At 45.6% G+C, this 24,930-nt stretch overlaps 3 protein-coding genes across 3 annotated transcripts; 1 reads left to right on the plus strand and 2 right to left on the minus strand.

Moving 5' to 3' along the window:
* Window positions 1–10,893: 10,893 nt before the first annotated feature.
* LOC120651934 (21 kDa protein-like) lies at window positions 10,894–12,194 on the minus strand. Its single transcript, XM_039929581.1, has 2 exons — window positions 11,323–12,194; window positions 10,894–11,167 (listed from the first exon to the last, which is right to left on the minus strand). The coding sequence occupies exon 1, from the start codon at window positions 11,949–11,951 to the stop codon at window positions 11,343–11,345; it is 609 nt and encodes a 202-aa protein (XP_039785515.1). The 5' UTR covers window positions 11,952–12,194; the 3' UTR covers window positions 10,894–11,167; window positions 11,323–11,342.
* Window positions 12,195–13,007: 813 nt separating this feature from the next.
* Window positions 13,008–14,765, minus strand: LOC120651933 (F-box protein At5g07610-like). Its single transcript, XM_039929580.1, has one exon. It carries the CDS (start codon window positions 14,441–14,443, stop codon window positions 13,319–13,321), a length of 1,125 nt encoding a protein of 374 aa, XP_039785514.1. The 5' UTR covers window positions 14,444–14,765; the 3' UTR covers window positions 13,008–13,318.
* Window positions 14,766–18,601: 3,836 nt separating this feature from the next.
* On the plus strand, window positions 18,602–19,683 carry LOC120648070 (protein MAIN-LIKE 2-like). The gene is made up of 3 exons (XM_039924839.1): window positions 18,602–18,759; window positions 18,839–19,223; window positions 19,300–19,683. The coding sequence occupies exons 1-3, from the start codon at window positions 18,602–18,604 to the stop codon at window positions 19,681–19,683; spliced, it is 927 nt and encodes a 308-aa protein (XP_039780773.1).
* The last annotated feature ends 5,247 nt before the right edge of the window (window positions 19,684–24,930 follow it).

Raw genomic sequence — 24,930 nt, forward strand, 5'->3', positions numbered from 1 at the left:
CGATAATAATAGTTTTATCCATCATCTGAAACCAATCATTGCAGGTTTAATAAACTAATATAAATGCATGTGAGACCGTGTGAGAATGCATGGAGGCATGTGATAGTATTATAAACAAAAAATATTTTTACTATATAGTTGTCTATTTCAAAGTGTGTCAGACTATACTTCTAACCGCTAGCTAGGCAATGTTGTCAATCATGCATTCTCATTTCGTTTCTTCTTTCTAATTCTATCTGTTAGCTTCTATTCTTTTATGTTTTTTCCTTATTTCCATCTATTTATCTTCTTCTTCCCTCATTGATGTGTTTTTTTCCTTATGTTCGTTTTTTTCTTTCCTTGTTTTAGGTAGTTTCTCTTTTCTATTTTTTCTTTCCTAGCAGGTTACTTTCTACTTTGACTTCTCATATTTTGTACAGATTGGTTTAGATAGATTTTTTCTTTCTCAAACTTTTAATAGAAAATTATAAATTTTATCACGGCTACACTTAGCATATATGTTATTACTTAGTATATTTATTTGTACAAGCTAATCTCCAAATTTGCTATTACTTAGTATATAATTTCTTTTCATGTGAAGATTCATTTCTTTTTATTTTAGATTCATAAATTGTGTGTAATAATTTATTTCCTTTATATGCTAACTTGTTTTAGCACGTGTATATATACTTGTAAAAATACTTTTTACATATAAAATGGTTCATAAATTGTATGTTATTAAATATATATTTAATTGTATCATTGATGCATTTATCTTCATATAAAATTTTTTGTCTGCTAGTAATTAATTTATTCGCAACATTAAAACTATTTGTTTAATTTGTAGATTAAATTGTTCTGTGACGTTGACCTATTTATTCATGATATTTATTTAAATGTTAACAATGTTTAATATTTTGTTCGTTGTATATTATTATTTATTCATTATATTTAATTTTTTGTTGGTAAAAATAATTATTTGTTCGTGTTGTTAAATTATTTATTTTCAAGATCTGAAATTAATTATTTAGTATTGAAAAAATATTTCTATAAAATATCATGTAAACATAGGCAATTGTGGTCTTGTTTTGAAGATTTGTTATAAGAAAAATAATGGTGTAACTCAAGTTTAATTTGGATGCTAGATTTAATAGTTATATTTTTTTAATTTTGGATTTTGCATGCATGAGGGTGACGTCACGGTCCTACATGAATTCAAATTTGTCTCCTCTTTTATTAGTTGTAAACATGCACGCACACTACATTGGTAGGCCGATAGCCCATATAATACCACGCGTTGAGGTGATGGTTTGATTTTGCATGCATGTGGGTGACGTCACAGTACTACATGAATTCAGATTTGTCTCCTCTTTTATTAGTTGTATACATGCACGCACACTACATTGGTAGGTCGATGCCCCAATGTTGAATGATCACCCCGCAACACAACCGCACCCCAGGATAGCTCTCCCCATCCCTGCCCTTGACCACCTCATGATCTGGATTAGGTCCTGCTTGCTTGGATGCTAAAATATTGGCATGTCAAAATATGGGCATGCCAAAACATGTGCATGCCAAAAAATTTTTTTACCAAAATCTAGGTAAGTTTAGAATAGCATTTGTCTAGGTGAACTGCTTTTTTCACCTTTATTATAACCAAATATAAGTGCCAAAAATCGTGGGCTTACTCATATTTTGACATGCCAACATTTTAGAAGAGAATTAATACCTCATAGTCGTACCTCGCCATCGTCATCAAGGTAACGGAGCTTTACCGTCTTGATTCGGTACTAGTCGAGCCTCTCTCACCCTTCCTCTTCTCCTCTTGGCTCACGTACCCAGGATCTCGTCTCGAGTCGCCACACGCCATCTCAGCCGCATCGTCGACTCGGCTGCCCTGGTGAGATCCGTCATCCCCCACTCTGTGCCCAGGTCCAAACCACATATCCCTGTAGGATGGCATGCTATTGGGCGTTCGGGGCAGCGAGATCAACCTCGCCATGGCTGTATATATCACCTCGTCATCCAATGTTGCTAGCCCTATGGCTTACATCGGCACATCACCGGTTCACCGTTTGCCAACCCCATATGAGTGGCACCACAGAAACCACTCCTGACACCACATCAGCCTAGCACACATATATGCATAGATCAGGGGTGAAACTAGAGTCATTTGTTTGGCCGCCACCTGAAGCTCGAGGAGTCGAGGACACGCCGCTCAAAACCATGCATGGTGGGTCCACAAGACGAATATCATTTGATTGTAATAAAGTAGTATGTGGATATAGTTGGGCACATATCTATGTAGCTGGCAACAGTTGGGGGGGGGGGTCGGAGAGAATGTTCCACCCGCCGCCTCCTGGCCGAGCTCTCGGCGGGAACTTCTCCTTCCCCGTCGATCCTTCTTCGAGAGCGTTCAGGAGAGCACGATCGGAGTCGAACTTTCCTCTCGATTCGTTGGAGAGATCGTCGGCCAAACTACGGTTTGTCCCGATTCAATTCAAGTGGAGATCGGCGGGTGATTAGAAGACGCCTTCTAAAGGCGATTCGAGCGGGAAACTCACTGCAAATCGTGAGCGCGTCTCTCTGTGGTGGATCCCCACAAGACTGGATTCGGTAAGCATCCGGTCACCACCAAGGTGTGGTCACCCCCGCCATGTCAGATTTGGAAAGGGGTGCTGGGCGTTGATCCTGGTTGCAGGACACGCGGCAACATTGTGAACAATGATGAAGGAATCCAGGGCGGTGCTGGAATCCAGCCCGAGGTCAACATCCCTTCGAAACGAGGGGATCTAGACAACCCTGATCCAGTTCGTCCTTCCTTCGATTCCTCTTGCGTAGCTATATTCGTGGGTTACTTTCACAAATCCCACCACAAATCCCGTCTAGTTCCCTCCACCAAATCGTATGCCCAAGCGCTTCAGACTCAATCACCAGTGATGAGCAACAAAGGCGGTTTTGGAGGAGGAGGTTTCGGTCGGGGATCGGGTCGTGATGGGGCCAGAACCAATGTTTGGTAGTGGATTCAGGGGCGCGGTAGTGGGCAGAGATCGGCTGACGAAGGACGAGACCAAGGCAATCAGAAGAATTCGGGATCTAATGAACAGGGTGGATCTGATGGTGCTAAGAGAAACCCTAGGTCAGATGAGGAGGAAAACGCCCGTGGAGGATCTTCCTCCTCGGCTTGGGATCGTGCTACTGGGTTTGCTACTTCCAAGGAAGATCTGAAGATGGGCGCTGGCAAGGGGACTAAAGATGGCAAAACCGCTACATCAGAGGTACATACTAACAGACCTCCTCAAGCAAAATCGGGTTGCTCTGTGTGCGGGATGAGAAATCACTCTATCGAGGATTGTAGAAGGAAGGAATTATGTGAGATGTGTGGTTTCGCTAATCACAACACACTTGATTGCAAGAGGGAACCGTTGTGGAACATGGGTCCTGAATTGTGTGCTGCTCAGGTCCCGGATCAGAGTTTTTTTCATATTGATGAACACATAGACCAGAAAACTTCACGTGATCGTTCTAGCACTGCAATTATCACGGTTGTTCGGGGAGAGTTAACTGCCAAACAGATCGAGTTGGAGTTCCGCAACATCGTCAATCATAAATACTGGAAATGGTCTGCAAAAGCTTTAGCTAAGAACAAATTGGCTATGAGATTTCCAAATTCCAAGATGGTGCATGATTATAGTAAATTCAAGCTGGGGGTGAAAGAAGGAGATGAACTGATGGTTATTGAACCATGGAAATCCTCAATGGGGACCAAGGGCCCATTATAGCAGGCATAGTTTAAAGTGAGTGGCATTCCTATTGATCAGCGTGGTCTTTGTACTATTGCCAAAATTGGGGGCTTAGTGGGTAAGACAATCTCCATTGATGAACAAACTAGATTCAGGCATGACTATGTTAGAGTCAAAATTGCTTGTAGGGACATCAGGCAGGTACCTCCCTCAGCTGAGTGTAATCTTGGGCTGTTCATTTATGATTTCTTCTTTGAGCTAGAAGACACTGAATTACAAGAGCCAATTCCCTTGAACACTGCTACTAAGGTTGGTGATCATGATGAACACCCTAGTTCCAAGAAAATGAGGACAGAGGAGTCCCTCAGATCTGAACCAAACAAAGGGAAGAGTATAGAAGAGCACACCCATGGCTTGGCAGTGGGAAAGGGGTTCAATCAGAGACTGACCACCTATCCAGAAAATTTGGATCTGCTCCTGGTAAATTACTATCCTATGGAAATCTGAAGTCAAAATCATCATTCAATGAGAAAGGATCTAGGTCTATCAATATGGTGGATGACAACACCCCCATACCACTTGCTGATGAGATGATCCCAGCTGCTATTTATGAGCCCAACAATGACACTGAGAGAGAAGGTCTTATGGAGAACAGTGATGATAGTGAGGGATTTTGCAGAACAAGTGAACAAAATGTTCAACAAGACAGGAGAGTCATCCATACATAGAGAATCTCTATGAAGGGTCTCTAGCTTGTCTGAACAAGATGTGGACATGGTGAATCAGCACATCTTTGAGAATGCAAAAAGGCAGAACTCTACTGTCACAATCTCAGAAATTAAGGATGCTTCTAGTAAGCCTGTGGATACTAATGCTACTCTGGGTAACAATGTTCAGCAGCCTATGAAAGTCATGATGCATCCCTGTGATATCCTCAGAAAAGAAAGAGAAGAAAGAAGGACAAGTGACAGGATCCAGAAGAACTTGTTGGGACATCTGAATCAGAATCCTGGCAATAACAACAAGAAAAGAACTTCTGAAGGTACTACCTCAATATACTCTAATTTCTTTTCTACTCTTGATAATGATTCTATTGTTGAAAAAGTTAATCTTATGGGTGTCAATTTGGGTGTGGAATACTTTGATTCTATAGATATGCTTAAGGACCTTGAAAATGCTAGATTTTCTCTTCAGGAAAAACTAAAATCTTCTAATTCCTCTGAAACTAATGATACCCAGGATTTGAGTGCATCTCAAAATAACCAATCAAATGATCAGACCCTTTTAGATTGGATAGAGGAGGATAACTCTGAGGAGGATGATTTCATTCTAGTTCAATCTAAAAGATATAGAAGGACTGTGAGAAGGTTGACCCTCTTTGGGAAGAAACCACAAAGAAAAGGTTGCAAGGAAAATCCTTGCACAAAAGCAAAATGTGGGGATGCAAAGTTGGGAAACTCAACTTTGGATTCACCAAAGACCCCAAAACAGAAAAAAAGACTAAGAAATGAAAGGTCTGATCTGGAACTGCAGAGGCATTAAAAAATCTGGTGTCTCTGCATTTCTTAGAAACCTCATCTCTAAGCACAAATTTCATTTTATTGGATTACAAGAAACAATGCAAGAGGAAATTGATGACAGAACTCTCAGGTTGATAGACCCCTCAGGCTCCTACCTTTGGAAATGGATTCCTTCTAGTGGAAGGTCTGGGGGATATTAAGTGGAGTACAGATTGACAAATTTGATATTGGTTCCTTCCTTGAAGGAAAATACATATTACAACTGAATCTTTATGATAAGGAGAAGAAAGTGAAGTGGAACTTTCTCAATATTTATGGTGCCCCTCATGAGGAAAATAAGATGGACTTCCTTGCTGAACTAGCCAATTTCTGTAGCAAAAATAAAGACCCTTTTCTTGCAGCTGGGGACTTTAATATTATCTGATTTACTTCTGAAAAAAACAAGTGTGGTAGGTTGAGTAGGAGCTCTCATGTCTTTAACTCTGTCATTGCTGCGCATGAGCTGATAGACGTCAGAATGTCAGGTGGAAAGTTCACCTGGTCTAATAATCAAGAAAATCCAACTCTGGAAAGGTTAGATAGATTTTTGATAGCTAAAGAATGGGATGACACTTATCCCAGGGTGGTAGTCTATAAACTTCCAAGGGAAGTTTATGATCATAACCCTTTGATTCTAACTACTGAAGAGAACAAACAAGTGAACAAACATTCTTTTAGTTTTGAGTTATCCTGGCTTAAACATCCCGACTTTCTCACATATGTGCAAGAACTTTGGTCAAAACCCTGTCATGCCAGTTCTGCACTAGGATTGGTTCAAAATAAACTGAAAAGATTCAAGCAATATTTCAAAGGGTGGGGATTCAATATCCAAGGACAGCAAAAGAAAAGGAAAAATGATATACATACTGAACTGTTGGGTCTAGAGGTGGTTGAGGAAGAATCTGGTTTATCATTGGATCAATTACAAAAGATGGTTTCTCTGAAAAGTGAGCTTATGCAGATTTTGGGAGATGAAGAATTATATTGGTTTAAGAGATCCCATGATAAGTGGCTCCATGAAGGGGATTTGAATACTAAATATTTTCAAAGGATTGCTAATGCAAGAAAAAGGAAGAACACCATCATGTATTTAAAAGATGGAGACTCTACTATTAAGGGGGATGATGATCTTATCCAGCATGCCACTTCATATTATAAGGAATTATTTGGTCCCGCTGCTGAAAATATCTTTCAAATTGATCCTGACCTTTGGGAAGATATGGAGAAAGTCACAATTGATGAAAATGATGAGTTGACCAAACCATTTACTGAGGAGCAAGTTAAGAATGCTCTGTTTTAAATGGAAAAAAACAAAGCTGCTGGTCCTGACTCTATCCCTGTGGAGTTCTATCAAAGTTGTTGGGATATTATTAAACATGATATTATGGAGATCTTCCATGAATTTCACCAAGGTTCCATGAATGTAAGCAGAATCAATTATGGTATCATTACTCTACTACCCAAAATACAAGAAGCTAAGAAAATCCAACAATTCAGACCTATTTGCTTGTTGAACTGTCTATACAAACTAATTACTAAGGTTCTTGCTCTGAGGCTTGAGAAGGTAGCATCTAGATTGATTCTCACCTCCCAATCTGCTTTTCTGAAAAATCGTAATATAATGAATGGAGTACTAGCTTTGCATGATATTTTTCATGAAACCAAGAGAAGAAAGGAGGTAGGAGTTATTTTGAAGCTGGATTTCAAAAAGGCATATGACAAGGTGAATTGGTCTTTCCTATTTGATGTTCTAAAGCTGAGTGGTTTCTCTGGGAAGTGGTGTACCTGGATGCAGCAGGTGGTTACAGGTGGGACTGTCAGTGTCAAGTTAAATGACAAAGTGCGTCCTTATTTTGTCAGCTCCAAAGGAGTTAGACAAGGGGATCCACTCTCTCCCATACTCTTCAATGTGGCTGCTGATTGCTTAGCTAGGATGGTTAGGAAAGCCCAAAGGGCAAACCTGATAACTGGCCTGGCTGAAAATTTAATTCCTGGAGGTGTGATTCTGCTACAGTATGCAGATGACACCATTGTATGTTTACAAAATGATATGACCAAAGCTAGGAACATGAAGTTACTTTTATACTTTTATGAAATGATGTCTGGACTCAAAATTAATTTCTCTAAAAGTGAGATAATTATGATTCATGGTGATGATTCTCTTAACACATAATATGCAGATCTCGTTAACTGTCAAATTGGCAGTTTTTCTTTGAAATATTTGGGGGTTCCAATTAGTCCTGGGAGGCTGCATATTAAGGATGGGCTTCCTTTACTAGAAAAAAATGAGAAGAAACTTGCTTCTTGGAAAGACAGTTCTTTATCCATAGCTGGCAGAGTGACTTTAATCAACTCTTGCTTGTCTATTACTTTCATATACCATATGTCAATGTACTTGTTCCCTAAGACTATTGTGAATTCCCTGGAAAAACAAAGAAGAAGTTTTCTGTGGCAGGGAGGTGGAAGAAAAAGGAAATATCACCTAGTCAAATGGCTAACAGTCTGCAAAAGTAAAAAGAAAGGTGGGTTAGGGGTAAAAACATTTATAGAATGAATATTAGCTTGCTATGCAAGTGGTGGTGGAGGCTGGAAATGGAACAGGGCGTCTGGCAGGAGATTGTGAAAGCCAAATATCTTTCATCTGACCTGGTTAGTACTGTAAAATGGAAGGTGAATGATTCCCCAATGTGGAAAGACTTGTTACAAATCAGACATATATACTTAAGAGGTAGATCTAACAAAACAAGAAATGGTGCAAATACTCTGCTTTGGAAAGATGTCTGGTTAGACTCTCAACCCTTGTGCATTCTGCAACCTGTTCTGTTTGATTTGTGTTCTGACAAAAGCATTACTGTTCTTAACTTTATACAAAAGCTTGGGCAAATTCAGTTTCAGAGATAATTGTCTTCCACTCTTTTTGAACAATAGATTGAAACAATTGATAAAATTTTCTCTTATCCTTTCATCAACCATGATGATGATATTAGATGGTCGTGGAATAGGAAGAGTGGCATTTTTACCACAAAAACTATCTATGATTGGTTGTCACATGGAGATAGTGGGTTCCATTTTAAGCATAGTTGGAAAGCTAAAATCCCTTAGAAGATCAAAATCTTCATAAGGTTATTGGAGCAAGATGCAATTCTAACAAAAGACAATATGATCAAACGAAATTGGTTAGGTGACCCAACATGCTACTTCTGTTCTGAATCAGAATCTCGTGATCATCTTTTCTTTCAATGTTATATTTCCAAAGTGGTGTGGGGAATGGTGGTGTCGGGTACCATGATTAGGGGCACCCTAATCAGGGGACTAAAATCACCCTAAAAACGCAAACGCATGCTGGGCAACCGGGCCCTCGAAGGCCTGCAGCCTCCTTCCAATCTGGAAGAAAGGAAAGGACTCAAAGAAGCCCAGCACGCGGCCCACGTACTCAGTGCGGCCTGTCCGCACCCCCTCGAACCCGCGGGGTGATCTCCGCCTCGCTCGAGGGCTCCTCGCCGAAGCCCTCGACCGCGCCTTGCCCCTCCGCCTCGCTCGAGGGTAGCAAGCCTGCCCTCGAGAAGGCCGATCGTTTCCGCCTCGCTCGAGGGAAGCGAGCATGGCCTCGAGAAAGCCGATCGTCTACACCCTAAGGAGCTGAGCAGCCGGACCCCTGGGGTCCGACTCCATCTCACCGGACCCGCTTCCCGCTCGGGGACGGGTCCGGTGTCACCATGTGTCCCAGAGGTGGAAATGCTCAGCACCTATGGCCACAGACCCGGACCCCCGCAGATGGGTCCGGGACCTCCACATGCCACCCGGACCCCCGCAGATGGGTCCGGGACCTCCACGTGCCTATCCGGACCCCCGTGAGCTCTCGTCTCAGCTAGCTGCTCGGGAGGGGTCCGGAACCGCCATGTGTCACGCGAACACGGGCGCGGGCATAAGCCTTCCGCTGGAAGCTCCCTCACCCACCCGTATTAACTGCGAGTGGTTGAGGTGTGCTCTTCTAACGCCGGGAAAGCCACCCCTCATACAGAAAGGACAAACGGTCCTTCCACTCACCCGCCCGCCGTACGGAGGCATTAATGCCAACCACTCCTCCACAGCGCCTGGGTCTGACGGTGCCATGCCGCCATCCCCCATAGTGGCTGTGACCGGAGTCTTGTCTGCCAACTCCGGTCACTGCTCTGCCATTTCGGCGCTGTGGCGACACTGTGGGAACCTGCGACGCCGTGCAAGATGTGCTCGGCACTGCTCCAGCTACTATGCTGCCAACTCCCCGTACCTCCTTCGTACTTTCCCTTCCGCGGAGCCCCCGAATGGCATGGGCACGACTCTCGGAAGCGACTCCGGCCTTGACCAGGACAAGACCCTGGCCTGCAGGACCTTCGGAACGTCGCCACGCCGCCCGCTGGAGCCGCTAGGACACCGGCGCGATCCTCGCAAGACCAAGGACGAAGCCTAGGACGACTGCCACGCCCGGTGCCATACCCCACAGTGTACTTCCCACAGTGCTCGGCCACTGCACCCCCGCGGTTCGGGAAAAAGACGACGACTTTCATGACCCCCTGTGCATGTACACCGTCCCTCCTTGTGTCTATTAAAGGAGGAGGCGGGCGTTCCCTTAGGGGGGTCGGCCCACCTTTCGGTAGAACACAATGCTTCGCACTACTAGCAGAGCACATACGCTCCTCTGAACCCCGATATTGGCACTCGCCTCAATCAACTCCTCCTCTAGCAGAGACTTGGGAGCTTCCCTCCCTCTCTCGCCTCGCTTGTACCCCTACTACAGTCACCCCCGGTGCAAGACAGTACAGTGCTCTCGCACACCCCTTTGCTGGACGTACGGTCCCACGGCCGGAACCAGGATAAACCCGTGCGTTACTGTGTTGCCTTTTGCATCAACATCTGGGACGAGAAACACGCATCATCATTACTGGTTGGGTCCGGACCGCCGGGTCAGGACACCGACAAGTGGGCACCTGTTTAGGTGCCGATAACGTCCCAAGAGATTTAACACAGTATTATAGTTGGATCAAAATTTGGTTACCAAATGGTGGTTTGGTTCACACCTTTGGCCTAGCGGCAATATGTTGGGCTATCTGGAAGAGCCGGAATAGAGCCTGTTTTGACAAGAAAATGATTAAACATCCTGCTGAAATTCTAATCCAAGCAAGTGCTTTTATGAAATATTGGACAAGTCTTTACAAGGCTGAGTTCCAGGAACAGCTACTGGATGGGGTAAAGGCGTTGCTCTCCTGTGCACAAAGAGTGTTTGCTCAACAAGGTCCTCCAATGTCACACCCTCAGCTCCCTGCTCCCCCTGGGGATACTGAAGATTCTGAAGATGATGAAGGCTGAAGCAGATGACCTCTTTTCCTGCTCTCTTCGACTTACAGGCGCTGTGGGCGCGTTTACCCTGGTCTTAGCTTTTGCTTCTGTTTCTTGAACGTTGTTGCCTGTAAACCTTAAACTCGTTTGTGTCTCGGCTCATAGGAATCCTAGGTCCGCAGTCTGCGTTATCTGTACTGTTGGCTGAAACTTAGCCAGTTGTGTCTTTTGGATCTCCTTCTGGGGGTGGACGGTTGTATTTCCATTTCAATAATGGAAATAGGGAAGTTCCTCGATTCGAAAAAAATAGCTCCATCCCTTCTCTCTATTTTTTTTGATACCTTAACCCTTCAAGTACAAGTTGTAGCATCTGAACTCACGCACAAACTCATACCACTACACTCACGCACACACACACCAACGCACGCCACACGCGAGTTAGACCTACAACCTATACCTAAGAACATCGCGTGGCTGTGAGATATCCGAAGTCACCAGGCTTCGCACGTGACGGGCACGTCACTCTGACCATTGTGGCGCATCCACGTGTGAGGCAGCCGTAGAATAGACCTGCAGGAGAAATTGGGGAAAAACCCCGGTGGGAATCGTGAGCGCTCGAACTCACGACCGGCAGCTCCCTCTCTATTGCTCCTATGTAAAGTAGACGTAAAATTGACAGAGACAAAGAGCAAGATTGTCAATTTACATCCCAAGTTACAACTGACCAAGGTTCGGGGGCGTCTGGCTAACTTCTTGGTTTATTACTGACTAGCATGTTGACGAGCGCGAGGGCGATGCTGGTGTACTGCTTGGCGCGGCGCACCCTGGCGCGCAGCTCGGCCCTCACCGGCGCTGGCGCGGATTCCCGCGGCCCCAGGCCGTCGGCGCACGTGTCCTCGTCGGTCATGGCGGCGCTGAGCCACGTCAGCGCGTCGTCCACGCGCCACAGGACCTCGAGCCCCACGGCCTGCTCGACCCCGCGCAGCCGCTCGGCCGCGCGCGCCGCCTGGCCCGCGGCCGACGCGACGGCCTCGGCGCAGTCGCCGAGCGCGCCGGAGCCGGAGGGCGCGCCGGGGCCGGGCGGCGGGATGCGCGCGGCGAGCGCGCCGAGGGCCGCGAGCGTGAGGTTGGCGGAGGCCACGGCGAGGCGCGCGGGGCTCGAGTGGACGGAGGCCGCGTGCGGGGCCAGCCCCGCACGGCAGAGGCGCGGGTAGAGCGTGCGCGCGCAGCAGACGCGCACGAACTCCACCTCCGCCCTTGCGCCGCCGTGGCAGGCTGGCGCCGGCGCGGGCGCGGAGAGTGCCGGCTGCCAAGTGGCGGCCGCGGCGAGGAGGAATGCGACGACGAGCAGCATGCCGTTGCTTCCTTCCTTGCCTTCCGAGTGTAGATAGGTGGATTTGAATTTGTTTGAAAGGACGGGACGCGAGTGATTGGTAACATAATGCTCCAAACTAAATACTGGTGCAAACGAACGAGATTGGAGTTGGGGATAGAGGATTTGTGGCCGCGAGGATCCCCACCTAGGGTCCTATACCCAGCAGTGCAGCCAATAGACTCAAATGGAAACATCCTGGCAGACTAGCGCCCCCTGCTCATGCACATACAAACTGACAGGCAACCAGTTTGGATGTACACTACATAACATACAGATACAGAGTGTGGACAATTGGACATTATTAGGGATACACGCATAAAACCAAAGCATTTCTGTCGTGAGACTACTACTAGGGGTATTCAGTGGTAAACAATACACGGAAAACCAAAGCATTTTTGCAGGTAGGAGTAACAGCATTTGTTTGGAAAAAAAAACTGGAAGTCAATCCCATTGGCTTTGTTCTAACAAGAGGAGGAAGTACTTGCATGCTCTACTCCATCCAGTCACCGGGATGTTGTCCAAGGAAGTTGATATCATTAATACAGTAAATGAAACTTTTAACTCTGGCAATGTAAACCGGATGTGATAAAAGAGCAAGCACGCCTTTGGTTGCACAGAAAGGCAGGATGGCACTTGAGATCCAAACAATGATATTAGCACTACAAAATGCAATGTATTGTTGGCCACCATCTGAAACTAAAGTAGTTTTCGCAGGACCAAAGCATTCTAGCGTCAAAAAAAAAATCAAGAACTATCACACATCACATAAGAGACATCAGACATCACCATTTCACCTATGCCACCAAGAGCGCAATAGCGCAATTCATACTAAGTAACAGGATGAAGTCGATATTGATCAAAAACAGCATGCACACATCATTAGTGCCTTGAACTAAGAACATCAACAGCATATATAGAAGAAGCATGAAGCAAGACATGACATATTACCTGCAAACAGTCATCATGGTTTAATAATCCGGTTCTGCAATCTTTTGACTCATACAAGCAAGTGTTATCTCACACTGAAGGACGCACTGACTTTAATAAGCACAGCCAAAGAAAACTGCAATAACATAGCACTTTAACTGAAAGAATACAGCTAGCCTTCCTAAAGGCAGTTCATGAGATCTAAACAATTAAACCACATTGATCCAAATCAAAATAGCACAAAAGAGACATGCTCACTTGCATACAACAAGAAAACAGAAACTTAACATTTCTGCCAGTCTATCTGACTGATTCCTAAAACAATCAGACTACGAGGAATGACACATATAACCCTTACTGCATCAATATGAAATTGTCATTGCAGTATCAAAAACATATCTGCAGTGAATGTAACAGTTTCACTGCTCATCTGCTAGTACCTCCAAGAACAAGGGAACATAAGGAAGATAGGGCTTCGAGCAATCATATCCAAGATTGCAGATGACACGAACTTCCTTGCGGTCCATTTCATATGCCATCAGTGTATTGTCCCACCCGTAAACAAAGTAAATCAAATTACATTCAGGGTGAACAGTAATCACTATGTAGTCCGACTCAAATTGAAGGTTCTTCCGCCCAAACAGCAGTGGAGTCCTGACGGAATGCTTCAATGTCCATTCATTAGTACCATGGTCTTCAAGGAACCAGATCGACATTTTGAAGGCATCACCATCATTAACATTAAGAAAACACAGGCGACGCTGAGCTTGATGGATGCCACCAGAAAAACAACTATCAGTTGGCACAGGAATTGTCCTCCATGTTTTCCCCTCCATGTCCACCAACACTCTCCCATGAGAGAACGTGAGCATATGCATGAAGCCGTTAAGAAACACACTTCTCGCTGATGCATCTAGCATAACATCATCGCCCCATTCACTTTCCTTAAAGCTCCATGCTGCAGTTTTGGATGAATAGATCTCCACCCCTGTGACGCACCCACCCTCGTCCAGCACATACTCAACCACATGGAAATGTGAGGAGACTGCCGGATCAAACCCCAAGCGGGCTGTGCGATCCTGGCCACTATCCCAACTGCCATCCAGCAACATCACCCACTTCTGGGTCGCGGGATTGCACACAGCATAATGGAACTGTCGAAACCCGTCGGCATCACTAGGACCAGGCTCAAAGCAACAGCAAAGGAGGAGACCATTGCAAGAATCCAAGAGGTCTACATCGTCACTGGGGACGGGCAAGAAGGAGAATGAAGGAAAGATGAATGGTACACCTTTTCCGGTAACGTTGGTGAAGTGGTGCGCCCTGCTGGGGAAACGATCGCCGTTCCAGCTGTGGTAGAAGAAGCCAGCGAGGGTGTGTGGTAGCTTCTTGCGGTGGACGGGGTCGGAGATGAGGTTGCGCCAGGACCGGGAGACGCACTTGAAGCGGTACAAGGAGCGGACGGGGACGCGGCTGAGGATCTTCACCAGGACCTCGTCCGTGAGGCTGGCCGCCGGGTTCCTCTTCTCGGGGGGCTGCTCCATCTCGTGGAGTCAGGATCCCCCGCCGTGAGGACGAGGTCGCCCCGCACTGCAGTTTTTTTTTTTTAACAATCCCCGCACTGCAGTTGGATCACCGCTAATTAGTGATGTGATGAGTTGCGCGGAGAATAAGACAGCTTCTGTGTTCCAGAATTGATGAGGCTGGGGACAATTAGCTTGCCTTTTTTTTTGAAAAGATTAGCTTGCCTTTTGGATCTGGCGGAGCGCGGCCGGAGACGGAAACGGAGGCCGACGCCACGGCGGCGGCGGCGGCAATGCTGTTGAAGAAGGGAGGACTGGCCGACTGGGAGATGAGGGTTTGCGACTTGCGTGCTTGGTTGCCGTTTTTTGGTGCCCTTCTCGGAATTTTTTTTATTTTTATTTTTATTTTTTTCGATTTATCAAAAATATATGTCTTGTTTTTTTTTCAAAAATGTCACCCAGCCGCCGGTTCATCCGGCGGAAGATTGTTACCGCCGGTTCAACCGGCGGTAGGTTCGGTAGGCGCTCCAGCCGCGCCGCCGCCCGCCCGCCCCCCGCGCGGCTCCCGCACGCGCGCCGGCGCCCGCAGCGCTCCGCCCGCAACGCTGCCGCCCGCTCCAGGTACAATTTTAATTTTATTAATAATAGTTTTTAGATTAGAATTAGTAATATTAGTGTTTTTGAATATAGTTTTATGTGTAGAAATAGTTTTTAGCGTGTAATTATTTGAGTATAGTTTGATGTGTAGAAATTATTTTTTTTATATGTTGAAATATTAGTTTATATGTAGGAATTATTACGATATAAAATCGTAGAACATGTAATTAAAAATATTAGTTTACATACGAATACAATTGAAAATATTAATGAATTCAAACAGACATATTTGTCGCATAAAAAATAATATTAATTAATATTATATTACAGAAAAATAGAAATTGTTGTCAGTACTAAAAATTGTAAAGAAATAATTAAGATATATGCAAGAATAGCAGAATTATTTTTTAGCGTTGATTAAATTCTAATGATGAGTAATTATTGTCGTAAATATTGACAGGCATGTCAGATGATTTGTATTTTCAAGTGTTCTATGGGTCTGGAGAAGTTAGATATGGTCCTGAAGGGGTAGATTTGTCAGAGTTTAGCTCGATCACAAAAAAAATACCCCGAGCTAGAGAGAACTTGGATTTCAATATCCAATTGGCTATTTAAAGCTTTCGGCCTTAGTCGAGATGAACATGAGATCTCTGTCATGGCAATGGTTAGTCGAAGGGAACCAGTATTTTGGGAGCTATTGCCGCTTGAAGGGACGCAAAACTGGAGGAACTATGTCAATATAAGTAGTAGCCGAGGCTTACCGCTTGTGTTGTTTGTTCAAGCATTCGAGAAGATTAGTTTTAGAACTCAAGCGGGCGGGGATCATGAAGGCCAGGGAGATATAGTTTCCGAAGAAACTGAGACGATGCATGAATCTCATGAAGAAGATGGTGAACTTGAGATTTTAGAAGATGATACACATGCTGCACACGAACCTCGTCAAGCAACTGGTCAGGCTGATGAAGGGGAAAACATTCCAGAGATAGTTGAAGAGTTTCAGAGGGAGAGTGAAGAACATCACAATGCAATGAATGATGGCTCCTCGGATGATGATGATGATGATGACAAAGATTATCATGTCCCACACAATTGGTCCGGTTATAAATTTTCAAAATTAAGTGTAAATGAAGGTGAAGCGGTGTCTTGGGAGTACAGGCAAAATGAGGTATGCATCGGTTCGATGTATGCTAACAGTGACAACATGAAGGAAGCTATAAAACGTTGGTCGACTCTCTCTTTGCAAAGACAGTTCAAAGTTCTCAAGAGCAGTCCGAGAACATATGACATGCGTTGTGTGAGAAGCGAATGTCCTTTCAGGGTGTATGCTTCTATGGGCAAGTGGCAAGATTTCTGGGAGGTTAAAAAAATTGTGGAGTACACATGCCTGCGTGAGCAATTAGAACCACAGCACCGCAACCTCAGTGCAGGTTTCATAGCTAACTACATGTACCCTTTGATCGTGGACAATCCTAGTTATGAACCTAAGTCAATCATTTGTGCTGTTGAGGAGGAGTTTAAATATAAAATTAGCTACAACAAAGCTTACAGAGCGAAACAGAAAGCGCTGCAGATGAGGTGGGGGACGTATGAAGCTTCGTATCACAATATACCGGCATTACTGCACACTATATGTCTTAGAAATCCTGGTAGCTACTACGACTTGAAAACGTATCCATGTGCCCAGAAGCCTGGAAAGCAGGTACTCCAACGGTCGTTCTTGGCCTTGGGCGCTTGCATTGAGGCGTTTCCGCACTGCCGGCCAGTCATTTGTATAGATGGGACATTTTTGACAGGAAGGTATAAAGGCACAATCCTCACAGCTGTTGCAGCTGATGGTAACAGACAATTGTTGCCTTTGGCAATTGCCTTTGTGGAGAAAGAATCAGGGGATACTTGGTATTGGTTTTTGCAGAGGGTGAAGCAGATGATTGTTAAAGATGTAGAGAACGTGTGTTTGATTCATGATCGGCACAAGGGTATATTACAAGCAATTGATGACATACAGAATGGTTCTACTGAGCGTAGTAGGACTGCACTTTGGCCGGACCTAAAGAGTAGGTGGTGCATGAGGCATATGGGGGCAAACATTCATACCCAGTTCAAGAACAAAATCCTTATGAAGCTATTCAAGCGGTTATGTAGCCAGAATCAGGAAAGGAAATTCAACTTCCTATGGAAAAAATTGGATGAGCTAACAAAAAAGCAAACGGCGGAGCTAGCGACGAGATCTGTCAATACAGAGGACGACGACCTGGTCTCGCTTGAAGATGTGGGCTTGGATGGTCCGAATGTCAGGCGCAAAAGGAGAAAGGCAATTAAGACATTCTCTGAGTGGATTGAGCACGAACCAAAAGAGAAATGGGCTTTACTGTTTGATGAAGGAGGTGCTAGGTACGGTTTAATGACTACGAACCTAGTCGAGGTATACAATTGGGTGCTTCGTGGTGTAAGATCATTGCCACTTGTTGGGATCGTGGAGTTCTTCTTGTATCGCACTTGCGAGTACTTCAGGGACCGTTACGCTGTGTCACAGAAAGATATGCTCGATAATCGCAAAGTTTACGGATACAAGGTTACGGAGCATATGGAGGAAGCTTTCAAAAAGGCCCGTTTACATCGGGTGACTCCAGTTGGCTCTATGGAACGTCGGTACGAGGTGATGTGTAGGGACAAAGGCCGAATGGGGGGCCGGCGTGAGAAGCATGTGCAGGAGTGTGTTCTCCGTCCTGATGCTTGTATTTTCTCATGTCATAAGCCAAAGCTGCTGCACCTGCTGTGCACACATGTCATTGCTGCCTGTTTTGAAGCTGGTGGACTACAGGCTCGTATGTATGTCTCAAATTACTTCATGAAGGAAACTATTTGGATGACTTGGAGGCACGAGATATATGGGTTTCGCATCCTTGGAGACTTCATAACTGATCTGGACACAATGCAACTTACATTCCAGATCCAGATCCAGAAATGTTTCAAGGGGTGGGCCGACGCAAGAAGAAACGCATTAGAAATAACATGGATCGCTCGGAGGCTGGTCGAGATGTCCGCCTCTGCTCGAAGTGCCATGAGACGGGTCATACGTACAAGTATTGTACGGCATTGAGTTATGGTGGCCGCACAGATGGAGCGGGCCCATCTGAAGCTGCTCCAAATCCGGCACCGCAGGCAACGGGTCGTCGTGGCCGCCGTCCTAACAACGATGGCCTTATTTGATCGAGTACGATTGTCATTTGTGTCATTCGCTATTCAATTATGTTCGATGTTAAATTATGTAATATTAAGAACTAATATGTCGTAAACTGATTTCGTCTTGGCGTACGAATATTTGTTGTAATATGTGCCCCAAATATATGTTCAACTTTATTGTTGTAATTGGAATTTGAAGTTATATAATATGTAATTTGTTGTGCATCATTTATAAGTTTATTACGTTATGTTTTATTTAGTATTTTATTAAAAAATTGTTGTATTACTTAATTTATGTTCTGAAATTTTATTTAGTATTTTTTTTACGTTAATGTTATTATGCTTAATATTGTTATTTATGTTCTGAAATTATTTTGTAATAAATCTCATTATACAGGTATGGCGCACGAGGAAGGAGCTACCCCTGAGTTGCTAGATGCTCTCGTCGACAAGCGCCACCGGTCGTACATGTCTGCGGTCCGTCGCATCAGCTTAGGGACGTTTCGGGCTCGTGTGCCCATGTCGACGATGCCGATACACCGTCGCTGGGTTCCTAGGTACGGAATACATTTGTCACATATTTTAGTTGTTTCCTTAACCGTTTGTTCTAACTTGATTTTCATTGTCGCGATGCAGGTTACGCGCTTCAGGTCTTCTCCCGATTGCGCGACTTGTGGAGGGAGATATGGCCGACCCTGCACGTCGACCTAGGGACAGGGCTCCACGGTTCCAGTTCGACATGTCCCTCCTCGCGGCACTTCTCGACCGTTGGCGTCCGGAGACGCACACGTTTCACCTCCCGGTTGGTGAGATGACCCCTACTCTTCAGGACGTGGCGATGCTTCTAGGCTTGCCGTGTGCTGGACGAGCTGTGGGTGCAGAGGACGTGGGACTCTCGTGGCGCGACAACCTTTTGGCTCGGTTCGCCGGGGTTCAGCGCAACGAGCTAGCGTTGCCGTACCGGCCCTTGCCTGCGAACCACGCACACGGACCGACAAAGAGGTGGCTTCTACAGTTCAGTGTGAGTACATAAATATTGATTCATTCCGTACTTATATTGATACGTATGTGCATTGACGACTCGTACCATTTTGAAGGCGGACTACATGAGGGCAGACGCAGACGACTTTACGGTTGCCAGGCACTTCGAGGCGTACTTACTGTGGCTGTTCGGCTGGGTCATGTTTTGCAGCTCGCAGGGTGACTCGTGCCCCAAACAGCTCATTCCTTTGGCGAGGTCGATAGCTGACGCTCCACTTCACGAGATGCCACAGTTCAGCTGGGGTTCTGCTGTTTTGGCTGCGAGTTACAGGGGTCTTTGCACGGGCGTGACGAAGGTCTCAGCAGAGGAGCCCATTTTTGTTGGGTGTCCTCTACTGTTACAACTCTGGTCTTACGAGCGCTTTCCCGTCGGAAGTCCAGAGATGAACTTCGAGCCGTACGTCCAGCTGTCCGCAGACCACGATTCCGACGAGCCGTGACCTGTCGTGACGACGACACCTTCCTCCCACCTCGCAGTTCGGGGCCGGTTCCTGTGACCGGTCCATCGTCAAGACGGTATGCACCCGCGGCATAGTCAGGTCCACCGCCACCGCCACGTGAAACGATGACGACACCTTCGGGTTCTGCAGTTCGGCCCACGTACGTGCCGCGACCGGCACATTTGTACTCGGCAGGTAAATCGTACTCCAACCTCGTGTCACTTACAATACCGTATCATGTAAAACTTTATTTATTAATTTGTACTTCTTATTCGTGTAGCGCCCGGCTCGTCGCTGTTTCCGTCGATGGATCCCTACGGCGCTGGATCTTCGTCTCTTCGTCGTCCAATACACGATTTAGGTACGTCTAAGACCAGTTGTTAATAGGCGGTAACAAGTGTATTTTTAACTGAATATTGATGGATTGAAGTTTGTGAATCAGAGTACCGACAGGTGGGAGGGACAGACGACGATGAGGAGATTCAGGAGGTAGACGACATCTCGCAGATGGAGTGGGTGAACACGTTCTTCTCTTCTGCACCGACGCAGGAGGTCGTCGGAACTTCACAGCTGGGGAGTGCCCCACTCGCGACGCAGGACTACAGTCAGGTGGAACAGACGCCTGTTCCTGAGCAGGGTCGTCGGTCCACTCGCCAGACCATCCCGCCGGAGCCACTGACGTACTCACAGCACCACACTAGGGCGGGCCAGGCTGCAGAGCGACGTGGCAGGAGGAGAGGGGGCAAGCGCGGACGCATCTAGTTTACAGGTTGTAGCTTGTTAATTAATTTGTTCCGACATACTATCTTATGTATGCATGTGCAGACTATGATTCGATGTGTCCATTGCGTACCATTATGATGAGTAGGCCGGTGCAATGATTCGGGCGATGGTATATGTCCGTGGAGTGAAATTATAACGATTAGGCCGGTGCCGTGCAGTGTTTCGGGCGATTGGAAATGTCGGGGCAGTGCAATAATCACGAGTGAGCGCTGTGGAACGTGAAAGTGCTGAAGTCATGAGCAGTGAGACGTCGTGTCGTTGTTTAAAGTGGGAGCAGTGAGCGTTGTTGAGCGTGCGAGGGTACAAATCAAGAGCAACGAGAGGTCGTGTCCGTGTTTAAAGTGGTACGAGTGAGCGCTGTGGAGCGTGCGAATACAGTAGGCTTTTCATGTGCATTTACACTCCACACTCCGGGTATCAGACCTTTTTGCGCCTATAAATACTCACAAGGTTGTGAGCTCCCAGCAGCACTCAAACACCAAAGCTCATTGTATACCCGATGTCTGGAGGTGGGTCTAGCGGGAAGAATTACTACGGTTTTGGCAAAGGAAAAGGGGGAAGAAAGGGAGACCCCATAATATGGGAGGGGCCTCTTGGACCCGATTCCTTTCCAGAACCAGTGTTTGAGTTTCCGCCACAACAGAAGAGTGAATTTACCAATGAAACTCCTCTTCGACAATACGATAACCGTAGAGAAACGTGGCCAAAATGCAGACATGGTGAGGACTGCTTAGTGCAGATGTGCACCGACGGGATGGATGGCGGTCGGCGTTTCTTCAAATGCCCTCACGCATGGGTAATGCTCGGTTGTTTTATTTCTTTATTCATTGAGACATCTTACATGAAATTTGTTTTGCAGTCTTCAGATGCTCCAGAAAACTGTGGGTTTACCAGGTGGGTCGATCCTGCACCAATTGATTCTGTTCAGGAGTTCATCGAGTACCTCCAGATTAAGATATTTGATCTGGAGTGCAAGGTGAACCATTACGAGGAAGTAAGCGAGGGTAACAAAGACGGCGAAGATGATGATAACAGCAATGCTGCCGCTTCACAAGATGAACCATGCACTAATCCTTACTGCAACTGCCCTTGTCACAAGAACAAGGGCCCTGGCCCTCCGGCACCACCGCCTGCGCAACCTGCAATGGGTGGATACTGCGGAGAAGGCTCAACGCAGTTTGCTACGTGGGGGTACGGCTATTAGGACTACCTAGTCCAAGTGACATGTTGCATCGTTGTATTTGTTGTGTTTTTTTAAATTACCTAAGGCATGTTAGCTTAGATCAAAATCTGTTTACCGTAGTTGCAACGGGTTCTGCCATGCCACTGCATTTCTGCTGTGTGTTTCATTAACGTTGTATTATGATGTAATTCCTATGGTTAACATTGTGACGATTACGCCGGTACCGTGTAGTGTTCCGGGCGATGGGATGTGTCAGGGCAGTGCAATAATCACGAGTAGGTCGATGCAGTGACAGTACGACAAGTTTAAAGTGGGCGATGCGATGAGTAGGTCGATGCAATAATCCGTGTTTAAAGTGGTAGCAGTGAACGTTGTGGAGCGTGCGAGTGTTGATGGTACGAGCAGTGAGAGGTCCTGTTGTTGTTTTTAGTGGAGCGTGCGAGTGCAGAACCGTGGACGACTATGGAGCAGTGAGAGATAATATCTGTGTTCAAAGTGCTTGGACATGTAAGCAGCCCTGCGTCTATAAAAGAGCACCTTGTGGTTCCTGAGAGCACAGACTTGCAATTCAGTTCCCACTTTTTTTAATTAGCCCAACCAAACAGCTATGAGCTCCTCATTCTCCCGGGCAGCTTTCCGTCGGGAAATGGAGGCTAATTTAGGACCCTCTCCTAACGATCCCAATAGATGTATTACAGATTGCAAGGTATGGCCGAAAGGTGTAGAGCCACCAGATTGCTATTGCCAAATGCGTTGTGTTCCGAACATATCTCGTGATTACGAGACTTTTGGCCAGAGATATTGGTGTTGCAAGAATATCGAGGAAGTCCAAAAAAGAGGTGCAACATCACAGGTATAGATTAATTTGTAAATATGCTTTTATTATTTTTATTAATTTTGATTCGTTTCTTGTTTGCAAAAGTACGCTGGTGAAGACACGCATACTCATTGGTGTCATTTCCATGAGTGGATTGACACGTGGATCACCCATCGTGATCAGCGATATATGGAGTGGTTAAAGAAGGTGAATGAAGATTTACGCAAAGGCGAGCGTGCAAAACCAGACATCGCGGGACGTGATAAGGGTACTGCCCGTGAATGATTGATGTTGTACTGCTACGTCTGAATAAATAATGTAACGTTTGTTCGAATTACCTAAGGCATGTTAGGTTTAGTATTGGACCTCGTTACCGTAGTTTGCAACAGGTCCGGACATGCCATGTCATGTGTTCTGTGCGTTGAATTGTGTGGACCACTATTTAATTTGTGTTCAATGTTTGAACGGTGATTGTTTTTATTGTTTTTATTGTCTGTACTGGCCGATATATGCCAACGGAGTTGTTATCGCGTCGGTCTGAAAAGTTTATTTGTAGGGCAATGCTTCTGAATAATTTAGTTGCAGCTAGTACAAATTACACAATGCCGATTAATTTGAGATTGAAATTACAATAACAATTGCACTGGCATGTACATGGAACACGGTAACGTCGTATTCCATCTAGACCTAACATGCCTTAGGGAATATGAAATTCGAACATTACATGATAGTTATCTACTGAGTGCACCGAGGATACTTCCCCTTCCTAATAGCCTCGGGTCCCGCCTCCTTCGCACGGCGGGCCCTCTCTCGCTTCCTCTCCCTATCAGCTTCACGCTCCTCCGCCTGCCGACGTTCAACTTCTGCGAACCTCTTTTCGATCTCTTCTTTATCTTTCTTGCGTTTCTCCTCCATTTTTTCCTCTTGCAGCATTCGCTGCCACCTTTCCGCAGCCCACCTTGCTTGGCGCTCAACGTGTTCCTTAGCTTCGGCCGATTGCTCCGTGTCCAGCCCACTCTATGAAATCACAAAGAGGTGGTGGACTCTATTTCGAAGCCGAGTTAGAATTAGCATACTGAACTCCGAAGGCGCAAACTAGATAGTGCGAGGTGATACCTTCGCTTTGTCCTTGCCGTAGCGCTTTGGCGGATCGAACTCGTAGTTCTCACACATGAAGAACCTCCTGCCGAAGTCATCGCCCAAAACTTTGGACTCCATCAGCTTGCACAACGAACCGCAGAAGCACATTGGAACCTGCACTCCTTCAGGCACAGGTTCTCTAATTTTGTTCCACATAATGTAGGTAGAACCAGAGGAAGACATGGTGGCCGTGCGTGGATGGCTAAAGACTCCGTATGAGATGGCTACTGACTTCATATGAGATGGGGCGATGTTTTATTTATAGATGGAGCTATTTGGTCTATAGGCATGGTTCACGCATGTCTATCGCCGTTTGAAACGGCGGTAAGTACTCCCATATTTTTAATTATAGTAGGGGTGCAGAAGAATCTGATGCAAGATGACAAGACATCGAAATAGTAATTAAAACTCATGAATATCTCATGAAAATATATTTTCACAGATTATTAGAGTTAAATCTAATTTGTATAAATTTTTAAAAAATATTTCCCTAACCTCCGCTATCTCTATTATTTTCTGAAATATCTATAAATGTAAAGATAATAATTACAGTTCAGATAGTCTTTAAAATAATTATACAAATATTTAAAAATAAAAAAAAATATGGGACACCTACCGCCGTTTCAAACGGCGGTAGGGCGCTGCCAGCTATAGCCGGCTGTAGCAGCCGGCTATAGCCGGGCTACAGCGCGGCGGTAGTACTTACCGCCGGATCAATTGGCGGTAAGGAGCTACCGCCGTTTGATCCGGCGGTATCTTCCCTGGGCCCACGGCCCATGGAAGATACCGCCGGATCAAACGGCAGTAGCTCCTTACCGCCAATTGATCCGGCGGCAGGGTGACATTTTTGAAAAAAAATTATACCCACATACGCCCATGGAAGATACCGCCGGATCAAACGGCGGTAGCTCCTTACCGCCAATTGATCCGGCGGCAGGGTGACATTTTTGAAAAAAAAACTATACCCACATATATTTTTTGATAAATCGAAGAAAAAAAATAAAAAAATAAAAAAAACTCCCCTTCTCGGTACTGGACGTGGGCCACTGAGCCTTGAGGTTAGATGGCACGGGCTGTGAAAGTGAGAAATGGGCCGAGTGCCGTATCGGTGAAAGCTGACACTTTTCCATTTTCTTTCGCTGCTACTCCCTACAGCTAGGCAGCAACGAAAGAGTGTCCTTGTTTCGGGCATTGGCAATCACCAAACAGATGCAGTACATTGCATTGCTATTTGCTTATTACTCGAGTAAATTACAGGAATGGAAGACATTTCCGCAGCTTTGTCGGAATTGTACAACTGTTTAGGATGGGCGTTCCGGGTGGA

The sequence above is a fragment of the Panicum virgatum genome, chromosome 9K (genome assembly GCF_016808335.1).
Source record: "Panicum virgatum strain AP13 chromosome 9K, P.virgatum_v5, whole genome shotgun sequence".
Taxonomy (NCBI): domain Eukaryota; kingdom Viridiplantae; phylum Streptophyta; class Magnoliopsida; order Poales; family Poaceae; genus Panicum; species Panicum virgatum.